This window comes from Ranitomeya variabilis, chromosome 2, assembly GCF_051348905.1.
Source record: "Ranitomeya variabilis isolate aRanVar5 chromosome 2, aRanVar5.hap1, whole genome shotgun sequence".
NCBI classification, from domain to species: Eukaryota; Metazoa; Chordata; class Amphibia; order Anura; family Dendrobatidae; genus Ranitomeya; species Ranitomeya variabilis.
Genome location: NC_135233.1, coordinates 425,175,932 through 425,194,487, shown reverse-complemented (window position 1 = coordinate 425,194,487; position 18,556 = coordinate 425,175,932). Strand labels below are relative to the sequence as shown.

At 47.9% G+C, this 18,556-nt stretch overlaps 1 protein-coding gene across 1 annotated transcript; it reads right to left on the bottom strand.

The window, feature by feature from the left end:
• Window positions 1-9,234: 9,234 nt before the first annotated feature.
• Window positions 9,235-18,486, bottom strand: PSMC3 (proteasome 26S subunit, ATPase 3). Its single transcript, XM_077286750.1, has 12 exons — window positions 18,297-18,486; window positions 16,634-16,717; window positions 15,815-15,940; window positions 15,630-15,734; window positions 12,385-12,447; window positions 10,883-11,020; window positions 10,668-10,811; window positions 10,441-10,589; window positions 10,162-10,258; window positions 9,814-9,959; window positions 9,604-9,685; window positions 9,235-9,442 (listed from the first exon to the last, which is right to left on the bottom strand). Exons 1-12 carry the CDS (start codon window positions 18,321-18,323, stop codon window positions 9,332-9,334), a joined length of 1,272 nt encoding a protein of 423 aa, XP_077142865.1. The 5' UTR covers window positions 18,324-18,486; the 3' UTR covers window positions 9,235-9,331.
• Between the last annotated feature and the right edge of the window lie 70 nt (window positions 18,487-18,556).

The window sequence follows — 18,556 nt, the reverse complement described above, 5'->3', positions numbered from 1 at the left end:
CCTCCAGATTTGGATTGTAGGTGACTACTAGAGGTACCCGGTTATTTTCTTCTTTAGCTTTGTAATGTAGCAGGTGATTCCTTGATATTCTCGTTGCTCTTGTGATCTGGTTTTCAATTGTTCTTGGATGGTCACCCACCCTGATTTAAAAAGGTCTTTCTGAGGCTACCAAGGTGTTCATCCTTGTCCATTGGGTTGGAACATATACGATTGTATCTGATGGCTTGGCTGTAGACAATGGAGTTTATGTGTTTTGGATGGAAACTGTCCCATTCAATTTATATTGGACGGTCGATTGGCTTCTGCTACAGGGATGTCTCTATTTCATTGTTCTGCAGTTTAATGATGGTGTCCAAAAAGTTAATTTCAGTGCAGGAGTAGTTGAGTGTTAAGTTGATGGTAGGATGAAATTGATTAAACTGTTCATGGAACGTCTTTAGCTGTGGCTCAGACTCCGTCCAGATGATTCAAATGTCATCAATGTAGCAGTAGTGGGCCAGAGGCCTGATGGGACATGAGGACAAAAAGTCACTTTCAGACTACAAAAAGATGCCCGCTTACAATCCATTTTTCCAGACCCCCCACTACTGTGTTTTAGGCAGCCCCCAAATCTAAGAAGTATCATTGTCAGACGCTCCCTGCCCTCTCCCACAGCTGCAGGAACCTTTCCTTGTGATCAGAAAAAATGTAAAACCTGTCCATTTATAATGACCACGAACAAGATAAAGATCCCCAATTCACATCAGGACTACAAGATACCAGGTACTTTCAGCTGCGTCACTTCTAATGTGGTGTACCTAATTATTTGTACTAAATGTCCAACTGGGGGTCTGTATGTGGGGGAGACAGGGCAAAAACTGAGAACAAGGATGAACTCTCATCGCCACACAATAAGAGAAAAAAAAATGGATCTACCTGTGACAATACATTTTTGTCTCCCAAATCATAACATTATGGACATGAAATTACTTATATTAAAAGGTAACTTCTGTCTCGCTGAGATTTGAAGAGTCTGTGAATATAAGCTGATGACGACTTTTGACACACTTAGTGCAGGAATGAATGTGTCGCATGGATTTATGTCTTTTTACATCAACTAAGTAACTTGCCCCTCAGACTATGAGGGGTCATCACAACAGAACCAGACCCCAATCAGAGGACAATAAAACATTTCTTATCTATTTCTTTTAGTCTTTGCCTGATAAAGAGACCTGTGTAGTCTCGAAAGCTGGAATTTGTTACCATCTTTTCAGTTAGCCATTAAAAGGCCAAATCAACCACTGAGGACTCTCAATTCTACATATTTTTCTATCTACTGGCTAACACGGTACCAAGATATAACTCTTTCCTGTACAGTACATACTCACATTATATATGCGCATGTATACAGACACCTATATATGTGGATATATACACACAATTATATACACAGACGCATATATATACACACACAGTACAGACCAAAAGTTTGGACACACCTCATTTAAAGATTTTTCTGTATTTTCATGACTATGAAAATTGTACATTCACACAGGAATCAAAACTATGAATTAACACATGTGGAATTATATACTTAACAAAAAAGTGTGAAACAACTGAAATTATGTCTTATATTCTAGGTTCTTCAAAGTAGCCACCTTTTGCTTTGATGACTGCTTTGCACACTCTTGGCATTCTCTTGATGAGCTTCAAGAGGTAGTCACCGGGAATAGTCTTCCAACAATCTTGAAGGAGTTCCCAGAGATGCTTAGCACTTGTTGGCCCTTTTGCCTTCACTCTGCGGTCCAGCTCACCCCAAACCATCTCGATTGGGTTCAGGTCTGGTGACTGTGGAGGCCAGGTCATCTGGCGTAGCGCCCCAGCACTCTCCTTCTTGGTCAAATAGCCCTTACTCAGCCTGGAGGTGTGTTTGGGGTCATTGTCCTGTTCAAAAATAAATGATGGTCCAACTAAACGCAAACCGGGTGGAATAGCATGCCGCTGCAAGATGCTGTGGTAGCCATGCTGGTTCAGTATGCCTTCAATTTTGAATAAATCCCCAAAAGTGTCACCAGCAAAGCACCCCCACACCATCACACCTCCTCCTCCATGCTTCACGGTGGGAACCAGGCATGTAGAGTCCATCCGTTCACCTTTTCTGCGTCGCACAAAGACACGGTGGTTGGAAGGAAAGATCTCAAATTTGGACTCATCAGACCAAAGCACAGATTTCCACTGGTCTAATGTCCATTCCTTGTGTTCTTTAGCCCAAACAAGTCTCTTCTGCTTGTTGCCTGTCCTTAGCAGTGGTTTCCTAGCAGCTATTTTACCATGAAGGCCTGCTGCACAAAGTCTCCTCTTAAGGGCTCATTTCCACTTGCGAAAGCAAAAACGGTCAGTAATCTGGACCGAAAAAAAGGGATGAAAAGTATGCGATTGTCATGCGAGTTTAATGCGATTTTTTTAATTGCACCATCTGTTTTACATCCGTATGACATCCGGTTTTTTTCTCAGCAACTATTTTTATACAGTCATTTACAGGACCATTTACAGTGTTCTATGCCACAGAATGGTAAGGTATCCGTAAAAAACAGACGTCATACGCATGGTGCGAGTGCTGTGCGTTTTTTTTCTCGCACCCATTGACTTGCATTGGAGAGTCTCGTCCGAGAATCGCAGCAATACGCAGCATGCTGCAATTTTTTTCTCAGTCCGATTTCGGCTGAGAAAAAAATCGCAAATGAAAAGACACCTGTTGAATACCATTGGTCCGAGTGCAATCCGATTTTTTTATCGGATTGCACTCGTCCGTTTTCCTCGCAAGTGGAAATGAGCCCTAACAGTTGTTGTAGAGATGTGTCTGCTGCTAGAACTCTGTGTGGCATTGACCTGGTCTCTAATCTGAGCTGCTGTTAACCTGCAATTTCTGAGGCTGGTGACTCGGATAATTATCCTCAGAAGCAGAGGTGACTCATGGTCTTCCGGTCTTCCTTTCCTGGGGCGGTCCTCATGTGAGCCAGTTTCTTTGTAGCGCTTGATGGTTTTTGCCACTGCACTTGGGGACACTTTCAAAGTTTGCCCAATTTTTCGGACTGACTGACCTTCATTTCTTAAAGTAATGATGGCCACTCGTTTTTCTTTACTTAGCTGCTTTTTTTTCTTGCCATAATACAAATTCTAACAGTCTATTCAGTAGGACTATCAGCTGTGTATCCACCAGACTTCTGCACAACACAACTGATGGTCCCAACCCCATTTATAAGGCAAGAAATCCCACTTATTAAACCTGACAGGGCACACCTGTGAAGTGAAAACCATTCCCGGTGACTACCTCTTGAAGCTCATCAAGAGAATGCCAAGCGTGTGCAAAGCAGTCATTAAAGCAAAAGGTGGCTACTTTGAAGAACCTAGAATATAAGACATATTTTCAGTTGTTTCACACTTTAAGTATATAATTCCACATGTGTTACTTCATAGTTTTGATGCCTTCAGTGTGAATGTACAATTTTCATAGTCATGAAAATACAGAAAAATCTTTAAATGAGAAGGTGTGTCCAAACTTTTGGTCTGTACTGTATGTACACACTCTCACTTTGTATAACTTGTGTCTCTCTCGGTGCCCTTAGCAACCAATCACAGTCTGGCTTTCATTTTATCAAAGCGTTTTGAAAAATGAAATCTGCGCTGTGAGTGGTTGCTAATGCAGCAAGCCAGCCTTGATGAATCTCAAGAGGCATCGTAAGGACCCCCACCAGGCTCCAATAAGACATACAAGCATCTTATGTGGTGGAGCCATACTTGCCAACATCAGACATATAAGCCCTATTGCCTGGACCACCCATGAAGACCCCCAGAACATCTACTTCAGGCCGGATCCATGGGGTTTTGCCTGTGGTCTTATCCGGCACATTCAGGACTGTATATGGACGTTAGTAGTCAGTAATTCTGTATATTTACCGTTGCTGCCAATAACATTGGTGCCCACCGTTTTTCTTAAAAGGATAATGTCCATCAACAGAAAACAATGTTGATGAACCAGCGGCGATGGCGGTACACAGTATTATAGCTCCATGGACGTGACTAGCTGAGCTGCAGTACCGCGCTCGACCTTTGGACAGGTATGACGCATGTGACGCCTCCACTTTCCATGTAATTAAAGCCCCTCGTATTCACCAGCATAGGCTTTAGAGGGTCCCGCATTCCTTACAAACTTTTGCAGGTCCTGTGTGTCGCTCCCAGCTGGTGATGTCCCGGGGGGATTATTAACAAAGACAGAACTGTGAAATGATGGTGCAGATTTTGTGCATGGGTGTAAACAGCAGGTGTTGCGGCTCATTAAATCCATCTATACACAGCGCATCAATTATAGTGCCATACCACGGGTGAAATGTCAGCTCCTCCGCACGCGGGCGACTGCTCCTCCGTGGGTGAAATGCCAGCTTCACCGCATGTGGGCGACTGCTCCTCCGTGGGTGAAATGCCAGCACCACCGCAAGCGGGCGACTGCTCCTCCGTGGGTGAAATGCCAGCTTTACCGCATGTGGGTGACTGCTCCTCCGTGGGTGAAATGCCAGCACCACCGCAAGCGGGCGACTGCTCCTCCGTGGGTGAAATGCCAGCTTCACCGCATGTGGGCGACTGCTCCTCCGTGGGTGAAATGCCAGCACCACCGCAAGCGGGCGACTGCTCCTCCGTGGGTGAAATGCCAGCACCACCGCGCACGGGCAACTGCTCCTCCGCATTCGGGCGACTGCGCCAACTCTGAGTTGGTGTAGATGAGCGACCATTAACTAAATGGTTTCATTTATAGATCCTTGTGATCCACAACTTCCGAAAAAGTGTGCGAAATGCTCGTGACTGACTGCAGCCGCTCTTTGTATCTGCACACACGGGTTTGCATTATGTGCCAGGATCATCGTTAAATCTTGGCTGTTTAACCCCCTAGACGCCGCAGTCAATAGCAACTGCGGTACCTAAGGGGTTTAACCAAATGATTGACACACGTTCATCCCTCCCTCAGTGGGTCATTACAGCTCCTGCCCCCGGCCGGCCACTTTTGTTCCCCCCGTTCAGCCCTGCTATCAGCATCAGGCATAATACCCTGCAGTACAGGAGTATTACAGTATTATATTGGTGATATGGGGGGAAAAAAATTGTGATAAATATTTAAAAATAAAAACTAATTTTGAATTAAACAAAAAGTTAAATGATACAAATAGTTCTCAAGGCCGTGACCCCAACGATCAGGGAAACACTGTCCTTGTTTACAACCATAAGCGCCGTCGCCTTCTTGTACAGACACCGCGACCGATGGGACTTCCTGCGTCATCTCCAGGGCCGCGGCCCCTGACTGGAGGAGCCAAGGGGATTGCAGAATTCAGATTTCTTATTAGCTGCCGGCGACATTTCCAATTTAGGGAACAAATTAATTTTCCTATTTTGTAATAGTGACAACTTGTCACTAAAAAAAAAGTAAAGTCAGGAAAAGCACAAAAGGTAAGAGAAAAGGGTAATAACCTGCGGATCGGGGAGGGAACAGGAGCAGATGATTGCCCATATACAACCGGGCAGTGATTGACGCCTTCATTCCTCACCTCGGTAATGATGGAAATTTATACCAATCCACTAATAAAGAGCAGGGTCTTAAAGGGGATGTCCACATTTACCATTATGTATTCCTGCAGCGCAGGTCTGTTAACATGAAAGGCACGAACCAGGGCCGGCCCCCCTTGGGGATAGGCACTGTGGCACCTTGATTGGGGGCACTGAAAGGCCAGAATCCCACAGATGAGCGTGCCGACATTTCTGGAAAGAAACAGCTTAATATTGCCGGACCCTGTAAAGAAGTCATTTCACTTGATAAGCCACGATTGCGAGAAGAAAAGTTATCCTGAAAACGAATAACAGTTACAGTTCCTGTTGCTCTATGTAGGGCAGAAAGAAAATAAAATGTAAAAAAAAAAAAAGTCTTAATTTTTTTTTTTTTTTTTTTTTTAAATCACTCACTTTTAAATAATAAAAAAATAAAATGTGTACTTATATATATATATTAAATAATTTTTAGTTGTCACATTTCGCCCTGTACAAATGCAATAAAAAGATATCAATCATTCTTACACCAAAATGCTGTAAAAAAAATAAAAATAAATAAAATACAGCTTATTATGCAAAAAAAAACAAACAACAAAAACCTTGTAAAAAAAAAGTTCTGGGTCTTGGAAGGAAATACAAAAGTACAAGAATGCAAACTGTCAGGAAGAGGTTAATGCCTTCAGACGCCTTTTCCTATTGTATGTGGTAACTAATAGAAGAAATTAGGAATAGTCTGCCTCCTCTTGGGGGGCAGCAATTTCGTAATCCACTGTAAATCAGCAGGAATTATAGCGCCAGGTAAAGTAACGAGCTGCCTGCGCACGCCGGGGCCGCGCATGTAAATCGGCACCATGATATTTACCGCATTTGATAATTTGGAGAAATAGACAAATAACTCCGACGTCCTTTATAGGAACAAGCTGGACATAGACAGGATGACCTTTACATTGTGCCAATCGCCTGCCCGTACAGCTGTGCTCTCCCGGGATGAATGCTGACATTTCCACAGCTCACAAGGCACGGCGCGTCCAGGCGGCTTCTTATCCGCGGAGCGCGAAGACCCCGTTCACACACGTCGACTGCAGCTAATACTACCCACAGACGTATGGGGGACAAGGATGGCGGGGACAAGCGCTGCACAATGCTTCCTAACATGGGGCAGGCGCAGACTCTTAACTTTTTTGTCAATACATTAAGGTCATTTTCCCACTTGCAAAAATGATATTTTTTTCTGTTTCCAGCAAAATGCACAATTCTAGTCGGCTCTGATTTTTGCTGTTTTTTTCTAAATAGTTTTACTGCAGAAACGCTGGGATTCTCCAACTGTATTTTTTACATGTGATTTTTTTCAGGTTCCCCATCGACGCCTATGGGGAGAAAAACAAAATCCGCACAGTTCACCAGCGTCTAGTAGCGCCCGGTGGACATTAGTTTTCATGAAATCTCATCCGCTTTGCTTGAACTTTAAATCTGCAGATTGTCTGCACCTGAAATCCGCCTGCAGCTATATAATCCAGCGGATGCCTATATACCGCCATCACCCAATATAAGCCGAAATGTGCGTCAGCTACAGCATTGCCTACAGCCGCCCCAACAGGTCAGATCACTTGTACCAAGCGGCTGATGGTGGGAGAACCAGAATAATTCTGCAGAAAGTCTCGGGTCACTTGCTCGGGTTTACACGAATGTATTTTACGGTCTGTATCTGGACAGTAATGCCTGGAGTTACCGGGGGGCTCCTGACCCAAATTGCGCCTTATGGGTTGGGAAACCCGGGGTCACTCCAGGCAGCACCATACAAAATACGCTCGTGAACGCTGCCTAAGGACTGATTCAGTCATGGGTCTCCGGACCAGAACTCGACAACCTCGGAGGATGCCGAATCTGGAAGGAGACCTAGAACTAGGCGGTGACTAGAGATGGGCGAACCCGAACAGTAAAGTTTGGCATCTGTACTAAACACCTACTGTTCGGGCACGGATACTGAACACGGACTGCACCAGAAAGTCTGTGTTATTGTTCAGGTTCGGCTGCCCGAATACCGGATGTTTGTCGCGCTGTCATGTGCATCACCACTTCTGATCGGAGGCGAAATCCTCCTCGCCAGTCAGAGAGCCGCAGATCCCACGCTGTCAAAAGACCGCACGAGCGCTCAGCTGTGATCTGAGGTATAAACTTCATTAGGACCCACTACGAGGTTTGCCGTGAAGTGGCAGTGGGCTTCATACAGTCTGATCAGAATGTTAAACTGAAAACCTCATGTTCAGTATATAAATTTTTGCCTAGCGGCTTTAGATCAACGTATGATTTTGGGATGTGCGGTTCATGCTCCTTTTTTTTCTTTTTGTACAAAACGAGGTATAAATTTCACCTACGGTCACTGGTGTCAGCTGATAGGACAACTCCCATCATCCTACACCTGCTGCAGTGAGAGTAGGAGCGGCGGATGGGAGTATTCATCTGCCGCTCCTGCGCTGTAAATAATTTAAAAAAACAAAACAAAAACAACTTATTGGGTTCCCCTGTATTTTTGTTAGCCAGCCAGGCAAAGCTCAACAGTTGGAGGCTGCAAACCTCAGCTGTCAGCTTCAGCAAGGCTGGTTATCAAGAAGGCCTGCGTACTTCTTTCCTTAAGATCCGCATGCATCTTGCGTACCTATAGTTAACATTCTGTACGCAGGGACATGCGTTGTATGCAGATTCGGCCCCCTGCGTCGTTTTGACGTGTCCGCCAGACGCAACATGTTGCGTTCGGCGGGCACGTCAAAACAACGCATGGGGATGCATCCGCATACAACGCATGTCCCTGCCTACGCAATGTTAACTATAGGTATGCAAGACGCATGCGGACCTTAAGGAAAGAAGTACGCAGGCCTACGCTATGGGCACACTGGTCGTTTTTATTTTTGCAAATTTTCTGCTGCATTTTACAGTACGAGAACAATCTGAGATTTCAGAAGTCTCATGCACAGCTTGTTCTTTTGTGTCAGCATTTTGTGCCTTTGCTTGGTTTTTGCAGAATAAAGCATGCAATTTCTTTCAGCGCTTTTCACCCATTAAAAGTAATGAAGAAACGCTTGAAAAAAAACCACAGGTATCAGCTTTGGTGCGTTTTTGTGCCAAAACCTGATAAAGTAAAATCTTTTTTTTTTTTTTTTGCACCAGCCTTTATCAGCATGCACAAGAGACAAATGTACCCCAACAGAAACAACAAAAAACGCAAGAAATGCCAAGCAAAACCTACTTTTTTATGCAGCCTCTATATTGCCAAGAGAGCAGGTTTTGCTGCAGATAAAAATGCAATGTGTGAACATAGCCTAAATGTTTGACAGGCTCCGATCTCAAAGGTGAACCTGCATCCATCCGTGGAATGGGGGTCTCGTTTATCAGGATTGAGCCCCCTTACCTACCAGGTGCCAGTGCGGCTGATCAGGGAGTAATCTGGGGATGATTGACAGGACACAACATTGCAGATGTATCGGCCGCGGAGCTTAGGACGGCAGCGCTGCCTAATGGAGGATCGGGAACCTAAATCCTATAGAAACACCTGCAGGAAACAGTGATCGGACCGATCAGGATCAATGGCAGGAGGACACGACCATGAGCCGTACAGTGAATGAATGAGGAAGCCGGTCTCCGGCACAGACTGCAGCGTGACGAAGGTTTGTAGAGTTAAAGAGGTCGGGTTTATTTCTTCCTGTAACATTAGCAGTCCTGACAACACGCAGTGGGCTCGCCACCACTCTCCCCATACGGGGGTCTACGCATAGTACTGCAAATTGGCCTTTTTCTTAGCTTGGACTTCCAAGATCCCCTCCATGTAATCTTCATGTGTCAGCTCGGTGGCCCCTCTGCGCAGAGCAATCATACCCTGCAAGAAGAAAGTAATAAAAGGTCAGACCGAAGCACAGACAGGCCCTCGAAAGCTAAGGTTTCACCCTACAGACTTCATCCATGCAACGTGGTCATTGCCCTCGACTGCACAGCAAACATAAGTAATGCGCTCCTCCGGGGCGACAACACCGTACTCACCGCCTCCACGCACACCGCTTTACATTGTGCTCCGTTGAAGTCATCGGTGCAGCGCGCCAGCTCCTCATAATTGACATCGGGGCTGCAGAGGTAAAAGCTTTCATTACAACCTGTAGGTACACACTGGACCACAGCGCCACCACCAGGCCAAAACGTAAAACCTCCCAAATTCATCAGCGCTCTCGGTCCCACTGTGATACGGACACGCACCTGACGTTCATCTTGCGGGAATGAATTTGCATGATTCGGGCTCGGGCCTCTTCATTGGGCATTGGAAATTCGATTTTCCTGTCGAGACGTCCTGAACGGAGGAGAGCGGGATCCAAGATGTCTACACGGTTTGTAGCAGCGATCACCTGTGCATCCAAACAAGCAACAGTTAAAGGGTCCCGCTCCATTCACTTCCACAAGTAGAGATGATGGGGCAGGTGACGCCACATCTACCGGACACCTCCCGGCAGCTATAATGCATCTGTCATAGGTTACACATAGGAGCAGCTGTAGAGCGGTCATACAGGTAGACACGAGGCTACGAACACAAGAGATGGGGGTCTGTACCTTAACTTGGGTGTTGGGCTGGAATCCATCCAGCTGGTTCAGAAGCTCCAACATGGTTCTCTGCACTTCTCGGTCTCCGGCCTTTTCACTATCAAACCTGCATCACAAAGCGCCAGAAACCTGGTTTATCCCATTGCAACCCCAGTGGGCACCACTTACAGTCCCCTTAGAGAAAGGCTGAAATGTGAAGTGTGGGCACAGCGGCCCCCCGGACGGCCCCAGTGATCAGGTCCCAGGAGACGGCTCTATAACAGGAGGATGCTGAATGGTAAAACGAACCTTTTAGTCCCAATAGCGTCCAGCTCATCGATGAAAATGATAGATGGCGCCTTCTCCTTGGCCAGAGCAAAGGCGTCGCGGACCAGCTTGGCTCCGTCTCCAATAAACATCTGCACTAACTGAGGACCGGCGAGCTTCAAGAAAGTGGCCTGAAAGAAGACGGCAAATGTCACCGCGTGCCCCCTTCTATCACTGAGCTCTCCAGGTCACGATCAGGCACTACCTACCTTAGTCTGTGCGGCACATGCTCTCGCCAGGAGGGTCTTTCCTGTCCCAGGGGGGCCATACATCAGAACACCTTTCGGGGGCTGAATTCCCAAATTCTCAAACTTCTCCTTGTGATTCATAGGTAAAACGATGGCTTCTACAAGCTGTGTGAGAAGCGTTTAGGTGTCAGTACGGAACCAGGAGCATCGGCACAGTCCTGTCGCTCCGTCCTTACCTCCTGGATCTGCTTATCCAGACCACCAATGTCGCTGTATTGCTCCGTCGGCCGTTCATCCACCTCCATCGCCTTCACTCGGGAGTCATATTCTGTAGGTAAAGTTTCCAGGATCAGATAAGAATCCTTATTCACCCCCTGAAGAAAAAAGAAAAAACAAATTAACACCAGAGGGCATCGATCTTAAAGGGATATTCCCACCTTAGTGAGCAATGCCTACCGCCAGGATAGTTACCATTAGTTGATCGGTCAAGATCAATGGGGTCCTAGAAGGAAGACCGCACTGACCATGAAGTGATGGCGTATCACTTACTGATAGGAAAACCCCTTCCAGCGCCGTGCTTACACTTTATATCTACGAGATGTGACACAGCCGGGGCGAGTGCCGTAATGTTATGTGCAAAGGGGAGAGGCTCCTGCTGCAGCCAGGTCATACAGGCAGAGGGAAAGTCACCGATACATGGAAACCTTGTTTATATACGACTTAGTCCTGAGTGTAACAGACTAAATAGCACCCAAGGAGCGGAGGAAACTGAAGGAGGAACTGCCGCTTATTTTCTACGTCTAGTGTTTCTTTTACCCCTTCCCATATTGGGATGTGAGTTAAAGTCATGAGAAGGGGTCTGCATGTGTGGAGGGGGCTCGGGAGCGGCTGATGCATCTGTATTACATGGCTGGTATCTGTATGTAGCAGCCGCGGCCGGAGAGCACTCCATACAAGTATTTAAGAATATAACAAAAAATATAAAAATATATAAAAATTCATGTCTCCCCTTTTCCCATTAAAAATTAACGTATTTGGGATCGTCGAGTCTGTAAAAGTCTGATCTGTCGAAATATGGAATTATCCAATCACAGGGGCAGTTTCTGCTTTGATTTTATTCTTTTTTTTCCACCATATGGTTCTCGAGATGTCGACCTTTCATTTACAAGCAAATTTCTATTGCCTTTGTTGTGTGGTTCACAGGGAAATTATGTAGATGAGCCTAAAGACGCCCCCAGATAATACACTGAGCCTTGGCCCCTTGGTAGAGGCCACAAGAACTAAATAAAAAGGCCGATACCTCGACGAATTACAGAAAAAAGCAAAAACTCAGGAGAGCAGAAAGAAGAAAAGGAGAGTGAAACCTGCTCCCTATTGTCCTGGTGCCGGGCTCCTCGGATATAATCGGGGAAACTATTCCTCCTTTACTCATACGGCTACTAAAGATAAGATAAGATTGGCCGAACACGGATTTTACCCATTTATCCCTGTAGGAAAGTTACCCCAGAGATGTCTGGATGTCACTTACTTGCATCTGCCCATACGGCAGGCGAGACAGAGGGCGCAGCGGGGCGAAACAGGGAGCAATGGGGAGAGACAGAGAGCGCGGCACGGGAAGATCAGAAGACCATCGGACTACTGAACACCCAGCTGGCAGCTATGTGACGTACACGGCGGCTTCCTTTGCTTCCCATTACCACCTCGGATGTACAGACGACCATTTCATCCCGTTACTCACCACGAGATCTCCTGGTTTGAGCTTTTCGGCATCAACCAAACCGATCACAGGCAAGAAGTACGTCTGGAGGAAAAGAGAGGAACAACAAGTGAGCGATCACAGCCCACCACCCGCGCTACCGTCCTCTCGCCACACGACGGGAGCCCCAGTGATTGTCACACATGGGAGTTCCCAGAAGTGACATTTAATAAGAGAAAGCCTCATCAGAAAATTACCAGGTTTTTGTGAAATATTTAGAATTGAGAGTCCTCAGTGGTTGATACCTTTTAATGGCTAACTGAAAAGATGGTAACAAATTGCAAGCTTTTGAGACTACATACGTCTCTTCATCAGGCAAAGACTAAAACTAATTCTGAAGAATCACATATTTATGCACAACATACCGTATTTTTTGGCATATAAGACGCACCGTCCTATAAGACGCACCCCAAATTTGGGGTGAAAAATGCAGAAAAAAAGATTTTTTATAAGATGGGGGTCCGTCTTATTGTCCGAATTTAAGATCTCTTACCTGAGGGCAGGCAGTGGCAGAGCAGGGTCACAGGAGGCATGGTGGTGGCAGAGGTGAGGTGATGCTGAGGTGCGGTGGGCGGAACGGCGTACACCTGAGCAGGGTCCCATCCTGCTTAGGTGGGCGACGCCATGGCCTGGTGTCCATGGGGAGGTTGCTGTGGCGGTGGCAGACGTGCGGTCACTTCCTCAGGTGGCAGCGGCCAGGGTCCCTTCCACATTTGAGGTGACGCCACAGCAGTAGTGAAGGAGAGCAGCAGAGCTGGGTGGTTTTCCTGGTGGCGGCGGGCTTATCGGCATTGTGGCGGCGACAGAGGTGCGGGCATGATGTGGCACTGTGAGCTGTATGGCGTGAGCAGGTCCCATCCATATTTGAGGTGAATCCGTGGCCCGGTATTGATGGAGAGCAGCAGCGCTGGTGAGTTACGGTATTTTCCGGTGGCGGCGGCCATCTTGCTGAGGCCGCGCGTGCGCAGATTCACTACTCTGCGTCCCAGGGCTTCAGGAAAATGGCCGCCGCGATCTCCATCTGCGCACGCGCGGCCTCCCGCGGCCATTTTCCTGAAGCCCTGGGACGCAGAGTAGTGAATCTGCGCACGCGCGGCCTCAGCAAGATGGCAGCCGCCACCGGAAAATACCGTAACTCACCAGCGCTGCTGCTCTCCATCAATACCGGGCCGCGGATTCACCTCAAATATGGATGGGACCTGCTCACGCCATACAGCTCACAGTGCCACATCATGCCCGCACCTCTGTCGCCGCCACAATGCCGGTAAGCCTGCGTTCCGAATATAAGACGCACCCCCCATTTTCCGCACAATTTTTTTTGGGAAAAAGTGCGTCTTATATGCCAAAAAATACGGTAGTATAGAAAAAAAAAATGCAGGTTTTTGTGGTCATTTTATGGCAATATTTTTTTTCATATAACAATCTCAAAACTGAAAATTAGACATTTTGCAATTCTCGCGCTGTGCACCGGGGCTGCGCAAACTAAATTCATGTTTTTTTCTTGGAAAACAACAAGTAAATTAGCTGTAATGTTGTAGTATACTATCTAATGGGTGTGAGCAAAGGTCATTGAGAAAAGAGGAGGAGGTGAGCTGTGACATCATCTATTGTGGATCCTGTGTTATCTACTGTATATAGAGGTGTTATCAGTCATTGTACAGGAGGAGGTGAGCTGTGACATCACCTATTGTGTATGGTGGATACTGTGTTATCTACTGTATATAGAGGTGTTATCAGTCATTGTACAGGAGGAGGAGGTGAGCTGTGACATCATCTATTGTGAATGGTGGATCCAGTGTTATCTACTGTATATAGAGAGGTTATCAGTCATTGTACAGGAGGAGGAGGTGAGCTGTGACATCATCTATTGTGTATGGTGAATCCTGTGTTATCTACTGTATATAGAGGTGTTATCAGTCATTGTACAGGAGGAGGAGGTGAGCTGTGACATTATCTATTGTGGATCCTGTGTTATCAGCTGTGTATAGAGGTGTTATCAGTCATTGTACAGGAGGAGGTGAGCTGTGTATAGAGGTGTTATCAGTCATTATAATCCAGTCTCTGCTGGTTAGCAACCTGCTGAAAACTCTTCCTGAAAGAGCAGGGAATAGGAGTCTAAAAAAATCCCCAGTGGACAGTGTGAAAATTGCAAAAATCATTACTTTTGTTTTTAAAGGGAATCGGTCATCCGGTTTTTGCTATATAATCTGACAACAGCATGATGTAGGGACAGAGACCCTGATTCCGGCAATGTGTCACTTAATTTTCTGACCGCAGCAGTTATGATACAATCACAATTCTCTCTGCTGTAGATGTAGCAGAGCTGCGAATGCTGAGCTGTGTATAACCCCACCCACACCACTGACCGGCAACTTTCTGTCTATACTGTGCATAGGCAGAAAGTTGCTAACCAGTGATGGGGACGTGGCTGGACCAGGAGGCACGAGGCCAGGTGTCCTGTAATCTACCGATTAAACACGGATTTCATTATAACAGCAAAACACAGCAGAGTAAGTGACACGTCGCTGGAATCAGGGTCTCTGCCCCTATATCATGGTGCTCTCAGATGACATAGCAGAAACCTGCTGACACATTCCCTGTGTCACAAACGGTGATAAGTGCATGATATGAAAAAAAAAACAAAACTGACAACTTTTTTTTTTTTTTTAATAAATGTAACACAAAAACCTGATTGAAACCACAGGTGACTTTCTGATGACTCCTCACAAGTTCTGTTCTTTTCCCCACTCTCTGATGGCAACTCAGTAAGATATGATAAAACTGATGTATGGGGGACGGACGAGGGTGAGAGATGGCGCAGCGCTGGGTGGAGGCGGCTGATGCCCCCCATCTTAGTGACCGCTTCCCTGCAGCTATAACTAGAGATTTTCACCCCAGTTTATAAATTTGCCTCCGCTGCCCCTTCCTGCAGGTTCTTCTTATCTGCCACATGCACCATCATCAGGATGGTCTTCTAGGCGGCACATGGTTGGAACTCCCGGAATCTCACTACCAGAAACAAGGCACTTTTTTTCCACCTCATATTTAGGAATTGTGTAGCATCTTTCACATGTTGCAAAATAATTCTTTTTAGCCGTACGTACAGAAGTTATAAACCTACAGGGTGCGATACTGTGCCGCCAGTCAGTACACAGCCCCGTTATCAATGTGTGCAGCCTCGACACCTATGGCGGTAATTCTTCTTACCATCCGTCCCTAATAGTTACCTGTCGGGTAGAGGTTTTGATTACTGCACATTTTCCCTTCCTCTGTGAATCCAGATCAATGTTGGCGCCATCTTCCTCCTGGTCGTTGGGGTCCACATCCAGCAGCTGAGAAGAGACGGATCGGTCAGATTTACACAGAACCAGAACATTGCACCTTACTGAATCGGGCGACGCCGTCACTGTACCTCGATCACGTTGGACACCAGGTACGGGAGCGTCTTATTCACTTTAATTTTCTCACTGTTTTCTTTGATTTTGTCTTTCATGGCCTGTAGCTCGTGCGTCACGCGCAGAACTTCGCTCTTCATGATCTGAAACACAGAAAGGGTTAATAGTCCACATTAAAAAATCTCACTTTCTGTATGCAATGCAAATGAAAAAGCATGCGTCTCCATGGTTACAGACCACCAAAACGTCTTGTAAACCTGCAATAGATGAACCACTCAGTACCAATTATGTGTGCGCCATTTATAAAGGTGGCAGGGGATGACGCTTTATCTGTGCAGCATCCGTGTACGGCAGGTGACTGATGGTGGAGCCACATGTGGCGTCAAACACAACTTCTGGGCCACGGATATAAAATACTGTACATAATATATACTCATAGCTAATAGTAAGCAATATCAAATCAGCAGTCTGTATCCCGCATATACCGCCACGTCCATCCCGCATATACCGCTGCATACTATACATACCGCCACGTCCATCCTGCATATACCGCCCGCCGCTTCCATCCCACCACATGCATACAATATATTTACCACCATGTCCATCCCGCCACGTGCATACCGCATATACCGCCACGTCCATCCCACATATACCGCCACGTCCATCCCACATATACCGCCACGTCCATCCCGCATATACCGCCACGTCCATCCCGCATATGCCGCCACGTCCATCCCGCATATGCCGCCACGTCCATCCCACACACATACCAGCACTTACACACCACAGTCTACTTATCTCCACATACATTGGTGTCTGATAAGAGCAGGACTCACCTTGATCTCACTGTCCAGGAGTCGGGTTCTCTGGATTATCTCCTCTGTTGACATCTTGAGGACTTCTTGTCCCACCCCATCCTGCTGCACGAGGTGGAGAGAAACCTGCATAAGTCCTAAATCATCTCTAAACTTTCCCACACCCCCCCAAAAAAAAGTCCGACCTTATAAGACAAAGGGCAGGAACCATCTATAAAATATAAAAGGGATCGCTCTGCAGATCACTGCATGTATAGGAGGCATTATACACCCCAAGAGCCGTAGATGAGAGCAGCTGCCACCCAGATACGTTATACCAGTGCCAGGAAAAGTGGCGCAGATGATCCCGGAACATAGCAGCCGACGGCACCATTGTGTGCGCCGCAGACAGACCCTGACAGACAGAGGGTGCACATAAAATATCCCCCACCGATCACCAGAAATGGAGACGTGTGTCCTGTGATTTTCCCAGTCCGGACGGGTCATGCACGCGCCCTGCTGTACCACTCCAGGTCTGGGGGCTGTGCAGGGTAATCACAGTGACGCCGCAGAGCACATGCTCCACTACTGTGGCCCCAAGTCCCTCATCTGGGGGAATTCATCGTCCGGCTGATCTGCCATTTCTACCCGTGGAGGAAAACGTACTGATCACTGGGGGTCCGACCACTAAGACCCCACAAGATCCCAATTTCCGTACTTTGGATTTTGGGAAGGGACTTTGCAGCCGGCACATAACGGTCATTTTTAGTTCTTTTCCCTTGGAGCCTCGCATATCTGGACGCTCTGCTGCTTTCTTACAGCCGTGTACAAGATTTCTGCTGTGGATTTATGGACACAATTTGACACCCGGCCGACGCTCACACAGGAGCGGGGATCGTCACAGATGCTCCACCGCTAAGTACAGGAGGCTGTCATGGGGTACCCGGGAGTTACGGGGGATGTCGCCGTGCCAGGGGATGCCGTCGTGCCGTGCCCGAGGGTTACGGGGGACGCCGCCGTGCCCGGGGGGTTGCGGGGGACGCAGTTGTGCCCGGGGGGTTGCGGGGAACGTCGCCGTGCCCAGGGGTTACGGGGGATGCCGTCGTGCCGTGCCCGGGGGTTACGGGGGATGCCGTTGTGCCGTGCCCGGGGGTTACGGGGGACGTCGCCGTGCCCGGGGGTTACGGGGGACGTCGCCGTGCCCGGGGGTTACGGGGGACGTCGCCGTGCCCGGGGGTTACGGGGGACGTCGCCGTGCCCGGGGGTTGCGGGGGACGTCGCCGTGCCCGGGGGTTGCGGGGGACGTCGCCGTGCCCGGGGGTTACGGGGGACGTCGCCGTGCCCGGGGGTTACGGGGGACGCCGCCGTGCCCGGGGGTTACGGGGGACGTCACCGCCCTCCAGACTTGGACGGTGAGCGGGATGGAGTCAGCGCCCCAATGTTTCCATTCACTGACAGCAAACAGAGGGCTACGATTCCTCCATGGTCATCCTGGGACAGATCCCGTCCTGCCACTCACACACGACTGAAGGAAGATGCAAGAAACACCCTCTTGCCCCTAAGACCAAAATACTGAAGCTCCTTTAGGCCCTGAATTAGCCTGAGACCGATCAGTACAAGGAGAACCACAAGCCCCAGCTGTGCTGCCTCCATCATGCTCTCCCTTCAGCGGCCATGGCGGCGCGGCGCGGCTCTCCCCGCTTACCTCCGTTTCATCCCACACAGACGCCATGTTTACTTCCGTTCACAGGCCGGGTGAGTTCGCACTATCACCGTCGGAAGTAGAGGAACGAGACAAGCGCAGAACACCCGACTTCCGGTGCGCACTGACAAATCCTTCCCCCTCCTGGCGCCGCCGCTGCTTCTCGCTCTGTACGCTGTGCGACCCGGAAGTCACGTGACTGAGCAGAACACTGTTGTCTGCCGTGTCGCCATTTTGAGTACTGGCAGGAAAGCCAATCCTGC

Bases quoted from the DNA above. Each gene is read 5' to 3' on its own strand.
- PSMC3 (XM_077286750.1), bottom strand. From the start codon at position 18,323: ATGGCGTCTGTGTGGGATGAAACGGAG. The intron at 15,941-16,633 runs GTGAGTCCTGCT...TCTGTGTTTCAG, and splicing joins TCCTGGACAGTGAGATCAAG to ATCATGAAGAGCGAAGTTCT. The intron at 10,590-10,667 runs GTAGGTAGTGCC...GTCTTCTTTCAG, and splicing joins CATGTGCCGCACAGACTAAG to GCCACTTTCTTGAAGCTCGC.